The following is a 7,500-nucleotide window of genomic DNA, read 5'->3' on the forward strand; positions in this document are numbered from 1 at the left end:
GCAAAACAACCCAGTGTAAATTTAGAAATTAACTGATATCCTTGCTGTTCAATTTCCTAAATTTCCAATCCTTTGAGGGAATGGGCCTGGAAATAATTGTAAAATGAACTGTAATTCTTAGTGTTTCAATTTGCAGTGCTAATAACTGTGCATATATATTGTGAATTTTAAGCGATGTATCAGTCCTCCGTCAATGGCTTAGAAATAAAGTCGAAACTAGTCAGGACCTACACCCAATACGTAATTTTCTCACCTGTGATTTTAAGTGATATGAAGAAATCACATAGCACTGTGATTATCATATACATTATATATATATATATATAATATATATATATATATATATATATATATATATTATACGTTTCTTGAAATACTTTAAAAACCTACTCAGTAAATGACTAAAAAGTGATTAAAATCAAAGAGGTAAAACTAGCAGGAAGTAAACAGAACAGTAGAAAAAAATGACAAAATAAACAGGGCATTTAGCGAGGGAACGAGTGCTTTAATGAAAATTGTATATATATATATATATATATATATATATATATATATATATATATATATATACATACTATATACATATATATATATGTGTGTGTGTGTGTGTGTGTGTGTGTATGTATGATAATCACAATGCCATGTGAATTTGCCTGACGACTTAAAACCAAACCAAAGAGGGGAAATTACTGGATTTAGGCCCTGACTGGCTTCGACTTTATTTTTAAGCCATTGATGGACTTATAAATAGTTAAGGAAATTTCCAAATAATATGCATAGTGGACAAATAAGGATTCAGAACCGTTAAAAGCTAAAAAACATACTCCCGATAGTTTTCAGGGGTTGCCCTTACTTGCTTATGCACCGTCTTTCTTAAATTTTAAACATTTTACATATTTCTTTTGAAATTATTGGGTCAAGTTACTGCATGCCTTCAGTGATGTTCGTATTTTGACAGTAACTTTATATATTTATATATATATATATATATATATATATATATATATATATATATATATATATATATATATATATATATATATTTACCAGTCCATTATGAAAATAACCTGACCTTTATGCCCCTTCCCAGTTGATTGTATGATATGTTTTTGTTATGTACAAAATTCCACTGCTCATCTGTGCATATCTTAAACATTTGTTATGTTCTTCGGTTCCCTTGTCCAGTTTTTTTTCGTTTGACCAATATAAAAGTTATGGCCAGGAAACATGAGTGTAAATACTTCTTTGACAAGTTAAATGAATTAGTAACTTCAATTACATTTACGATAGAAATTTAAAAAAGTGGTTGCCTACCCTTTTTGGATTGTGTAATACATAGAACTAGTAATGGGTTTCATTAGTTTACTGAAAACCAAATATTTCTGCCTATATACAATTTTATTGTGGTTAACGCAATAAGGTTAAGAAATCAAGTTTTCACTTCAGCGTTGTTAAGAGCATTACATGTGTAGTCCTGAATACATTAATGATGAAATAGCTAAGGTTGTTATGAATATAAGCAGGATATTTAATTATTATGAATATGTACCATGCAATGCATGAGAAGCCGCACAAATTACTGATTCAAAACAGTAGAAGCTTACAACATAAAAAACCTGATTCAACTACCGTATAATAGTACTATTACGAAAAATATATCCATATTCTTAAGAAGTTAGTAGTTACACTAGCATTTAGGAGCATTAAAACAAGTACTTTTCCGACAATAATGAAGAATGTATATATTAAATTCCATGTAGGTCTTGTAATAACCTTTATATTGGTTATTAAATACTTTTGGGTGTAGTAGCCTCCACTTATGAGAAATGAAGCTGCTCTCAGCATCAGTCGGGATATGGATCAGTGAATGGTTTTAGTCGGTTGTGTATTAGCCTGATCTCTAGTAAAACGAAACACTATTGATTAGCAGAATTCCCACAGAATTTCTATCCCATCCTCCCCTTCAGGTGGATGGGACTCCGCGGAAGAAATCTGAAATTTTACTTATTATAGGTGCAACTTCTGATTGACATCTTCATTTTGAGAAACATCTAATGAAATGTTTCTGCAAAGGCAGCATGAAAATTAGTTAGGTAGCGTTCGTAAGGCATCATATTTATAACAGTGATGAAATGAATGTAAACTGTTGTAGGTCATTTGTGCCTCCCCGTTGAACTTCTCAGTTCTAGAGGTCCATTATTCCTCACACTATGGGAGAGTGGAACATTCTCCCTGAAGATGTTGTGCAGTTGGAACTTCAGAAGTTCAAGCGAAGATACAGTGCATTACTATGTTAATACAGTTTTCCTTGTATGTAGATAATTTACTCACATTTTTTTTATATATTTATTAATTTGTAAACTTATGTGGTTTTCTAATAACCGATCTCCTCTCTCAGTAATTCCTATTGCCTTCTGTTATTTCTCTGGAATTAACACTATGTACTTTGGAAGCTTGAATTTCAAGTTGGTGACCCCTATGGGCTTGTTCCATGTGAATAAGGTTCATCTTCTGAATAATAATATAATGATAATAGCAATAAAAGCACAGACTAAAGAACTGGCCAGCGATGAAACATGGCAATGGCTACAGAAGGAAACAGAAGGAATGCTAACAGTGGCACAAGATCAGGCCCTAAGAACCAGATAGGTTCAAAGAACGATAGATGGAAATAACATCTCGCCCATACGCAGGAAGTGCAATATGAAAATCGAAACCATACACCACATAGCAAGCGAATGTCAGCTACTTGGACAGAACCAGTAGCAAAAGCCCTCCACTGGCGCCTGTGCAGGAAATACCAGATAGCTTCCAGTACTAAGTGGTACGAACACCAATAAAATGTACGTGGGACATAGTGGAAAGGATCTCGAAACAAGATTGAAGCAACATTGATATAATGTCAGAACGGGGAATAATGCAAGCAGTTTGTTTCAACTTATGAATGAATGCAACCATACCATGATTGGAAAAAAGTGAGAGATCATGTTCTTAAAGACATCGCAAATCGAACTTTGTTGAGTCATGTATAATAAAGAAAAATCGTGTAGATTTGACCGACAGCAGCCCCGGAATGTACAAATTGGATGAACTACTTGTAAACAACATTTTTAGACAATTAGTTTTTGAATACTAGTGCAATAGTTTTTATATTTATGTATTGCTGCCACAGAGGTGTCTTTGTAACAAATTATGAATTTTTGTATCGCTTGACCCTGAGGAGGTGTGAAAAATATACGAAAACGCTTAGTCGACTCCTTTCATTCCTTCCTCCAGCTCTATGAATATATATATATATATATATATATATATATATATATATATATATATATATATATATATATATATATATGTGTGTTTATATATATATATATATATATATATATATATATATATATATATATATATATATATATATATATATATAATATATATATATATATATATATATACTCGTGTGGATATACGTAAATAATTATTTCTTATATTCCAGGTATGGTCATAATAGCGATAATAAGTGCTGAGCCTTTGGCGGTAGAGCAGTGCACGCTGATTTACTTCATCAACCAAAGTAGCTTGGACCATTATAACTTTGAAGTTCAGTGTTTAACCTTGGAACCTGGGCTCTACAGTGTTGCTGTTCTTGATGTCAGACCAACATCCCCACATCCTGAGAAGTATAATAACCTTCAAAATGCCCAATTTTCCTCTTTGTCAGCACTTCTTCAAAGAGGATTTACTGTTATGTATTCAGGTATTAAGCGGAGTGCATGCTCTCCTGTCAGGGTTATACTGTTGGGATAATTACAGATATTTTCCTTCCTTTCCATTTCCTTCTGCTACTAATGCATATGGTAATTGTCAAAAGCTTAATATCACCTTTAATTCGCCAGTCTTGGGTTACTGCTACTACTATTGCTAATGCCTTACCTTTTCAGAATTCCCAATATTTTCCAGATCATCGGCCCTCGGGTACACTTACAGATATAATTATATAAGTGAATCAGAAGAGTAAAATAACAGGAGCACAGACTGGCTACATGGCACTGAAACACTGATGACTACTATGTACAATATCAAAGCAAATGTGCCCACTGTGTTGCAAGCAAAGTAACACTAAATCTTATTATCATATATGGTGCATGAAAATCCGGATCAAACCCTCAAAGATGATAACAGTACTCAAAAGTAAATGGTGGAATACTGTAAGCAAGCTATGCTCCCACTGGGATCTCAAGAATACTATCCCAAGTTTGGCACTTGCAATAAAATGTTGAGTGGTACTGTTGAACTAGAGGAGGCGGCACACAAAGGGGGAAGTCCATACGAGTTTGCAAAGCAGTCAATACTAACAGCAGTAAACATATAAAATGTTCATTGCAAAAGAGAAAATTATGCAAAACATAAGATATATCAAAGGTTCAGTACTTTGTTAGCACAATGAATTTACTGTTAGCGAAGTAGCGAAATCTAATATCACTTCCACAATGATGTCATAAGAAAATATCGATTGCACAGACTAACTCACATGGGTCTCTGAAGGAGATTGGCTGATGAAGGTGTGGAAATAGGAGAAACAATTGGAACAAGGAATGAGTGCAAGGAATAGTAGGTAAGGGACCGACAAACCAACTTCCAATATAGTCACCTTTGTTTGTGGACGAGACAGGCACAGATAGAGCCAGGGCATCAGCGGAAGGACTTCAGTCACTTGCAGTTCTCCACTAGGGAATCAAAGAAAGAGCGCTCCTGATCAGACAGTGCCCAGGTACTTCAGAGTATGACAGCTTCAAGAGGGAATGCGGGTTGGAATTCGAGACAGAGTCCGGCTTCCAGACAGAGTAGTAGTAGGGGGAGCTGGCTGGTGGTCATCACCAAGACTCAGTTATACTAGAGTGGCGCTCCGAGGTCACTGGACTGAGGCGTGACAACGTTTCGTTAGGGCGTAATGTGATTTGATGGGCCTTGCTAGCCCATATTTATATCCGGTTTTTGGGAGTCACCGGAAATGTCTACCTGATCAGTCAAAACGATTGTGATTTCCGAGGGTCCTTTCATCTTTGCCGCTAATCTCTGCAGGTACCTGGAAAGGTCAATGAATGCTGGCAGAGAAAGGTATGGAAAGAAAGGGTACAATGGGGTACTAAATTGGATGAAAGATTTGGTCGGTAGGCGGGAATGCAGGTGCGAGGAGGTGGAGCAGCAGGAGCGGGACACTGATAAACAAGGTGAGGGTGAGAGGTCAGATCAGAAGGACCACACATGAAAGGGTGTGAAATCTAATGAACTAAGGGGCTGATCTCTGTCAACGACCCTCGTGAAATTAGTCTGAAGACCAAGGTACATTGATGGAAGGGGGCAATAATCCCTTAAGGGTCCTATTTTTCCTCAAATTAGGTTAAAGACATTGACGTCCGCGACGAGAGTATGACAGGCAATAAATAAGTTTTGAATGTCGTTAAAGAGACTTTTTCCGTCAAGGAGACATCGTTAAGGAAACAAAAGAACAAAAACCAAGTAAAAGATATCGCATAGTTCTCGAAAACATCACAACAGCACGGTTTTGCTTTCACATTATGCTTTACATGAAGCAGTTACTTTATTTCTTTCGATTTCCCTTATATTTCGAATTCTCCCTCATGATTACAAGCAATTCTCCCTCATTTGAAAACTTTCCCTCATGATTGTAAGCAGAAAAAAACTAAACAGGGGTCAGAAGGATGCTTGTAGCAATATATACTTGTAAAATGGTTGTTCTCACTATAGTGAATACTGACAGTTTCATTGAAATTACTGATTCTGAATAAAATATTTGATTTAAACAACTGAATTGGTTACTAATGGAATTGTGTTTCTGATTTTTAACAATACTATACTTATGCTGGCTATCCGTGTGTTAACAGGTTTTGCTTATTGTCAAATATAATATTTATTAACCCACAAAGAGTTCTGTAAACTGCCGTATTGTTTCTTATTTCAGTTGTATCAGTGGTATTTCGATTCGAATATGCAATAGTTAAATTTAGCAATTCCGGTTGCTATTAAAGTTAGCATTATGACTAATTCAGCGAAAAGATTATTTCACAATCGAGAAACATTCATCTGTATCGTGTAAAGTAATATTATGAGTAAGCACCAATGACGTCAAAATTCAGGGCTGACCATGGATCATATTCCGGCCCTTTATACATACATATGCTGAGAAGACCTGCCATCTACAGTAAGATAATTGTTGCCAGCTTTCCGATGTACTTTGAATTTTAAAATATTATTTCTTAATTTGACATTCAGGAAAGCTGTAGTGTATATTTTCTTCCTTCTCAGCGGTAAATTGAATCGAAGATATCGGTTTATTCAAGAGGATTAATGCATGATCCATGTTCAGCTGAATTTTCCAAATACTAAATATGTCCTCAACATAACGGGCCATACGATATTGTCGAGTGAATTGGAATTAGCTAGCCTACTCTCGTAAAAGTTCATGTAAATGTTTGAAGGATAATTTCCTACCGTCATACCAGATTGCAGTCTAAGATATTTACCATTGAAAACAAAGCCGAGTGGCTTGTATTGAACATGGCGTCCCATTCAGCTTCCACCATGTTTATTAATAACATCTTGGAGGTGAAGCATAGGCGGATACATTCCAGGCCTTTTATCATCTTACGGCTTCAGTAATGTCAAATACTATTCAAGTATCTTTTTTTCATTATCTATCTTTACCCTATTGAAATGAAAATTTTCAGTTTCAAAAGATTTATTGACATAACTTTTCCCTCTCTATCCGTCTCTCTTTGAAAGTCCTGAGCTTTAACATTATTATTAGGAAAATGTCACGTCAAAATATTAATGAATCCTTAAAGAACTTAGGAAGATTAATGTAGAGCTTGAGCCTTTCAGTAGTTGAAAAATTATGATTTTTACTTTTGTCACATGTGAAACTTATAAACAAAAGGAAACAGCTTCTGTTTGTGTTTCTCTTAGAGAATGAAATCTGTCGAGCATTCGTCTGTTTAATGTTAGTCATCGTCCATATTTTCCCAGATCAATACATCTTGGAAAAGAGGCACCGTAGCAAACAGGACAACCTGTGGAGGTCAAATGATAGCAGTAATAAGGATCGCTGTCCATGTTACATCTGTATGGGCACCGATCACTTTTACGATTCTGGACGAGCAATACTCAAGTTCACCTACACCGTTAGGCCGTCAACCAACGAATGTTGCAAGAACTGCTCATGTGAGTTCCTTTGCTGATTTGCATGTTTATACTAAATTAGTGTGTTTAATTTACCACTAACGATTACAGATATATGGCATTTTGCTTAAGTTTTTCAAAGTGTATAATATTCAACCATCTATTGTGTTTACGAGTATGTGTTCTGATTCATTTATATATGTGGCAAGAAAATGCTTTCCCAAATGAGAAGTGATTATCTGATTGAAATGTACGTAAACACAAAGTAATCGCGTATGAGATTTAGAATTTAACAAAATCTAT

General features: G+C 35.2%; 1 protein-coding gene across 5 annotated transcripts in view; it reads left to right on the forward strand.

The window, feature by feature from the left end:
• LOC135223605 (uncharacterized) overlaps nucleotides 1-7,500 on the forward strand; it is a 910,537-nt gene that overhangs the window by 494,374 nt on the left and 408,663 nt on the right. For all 5 annotated transcript variants that reach the window (XR_010316536.1, XM_064262183.1, XM_064262184.1 and 2 more), the window contains 2 exons: nucleotides 3,494-3,754; nucleotides 7,045-7,239. Coding sequence is in view for 4 of the 5 variants with exons in the window: in XM_064262184.1 (XP_064118254.1) it covers nucleotides 3,494-3,754; nucleotides 7,045-7,239 (456 nt within the window). In the remaining variant the exon portion in view is untranslated. The remainder of the gene's footprint in view (nucleotides 1-3,493; nucleotides 3,755-7,044; nucleotides 7,240-7,500) is intronic.

This window comes from Macrobrachium nipponense, chromosome 10, assembly GCF_015104395.2.
Source record: "Macrobrachium nipponense isolate FS-2020 chromosome 10, ASM1510439v2, whole genome shotgun sequence".
Taxonomy (NCBI): Eukaryota; Metazoa; Arthropoda; class Malacostraca; order Decapoda; family Palaemonidae; genus Macrobrachium; species Macrobrachium nipponense.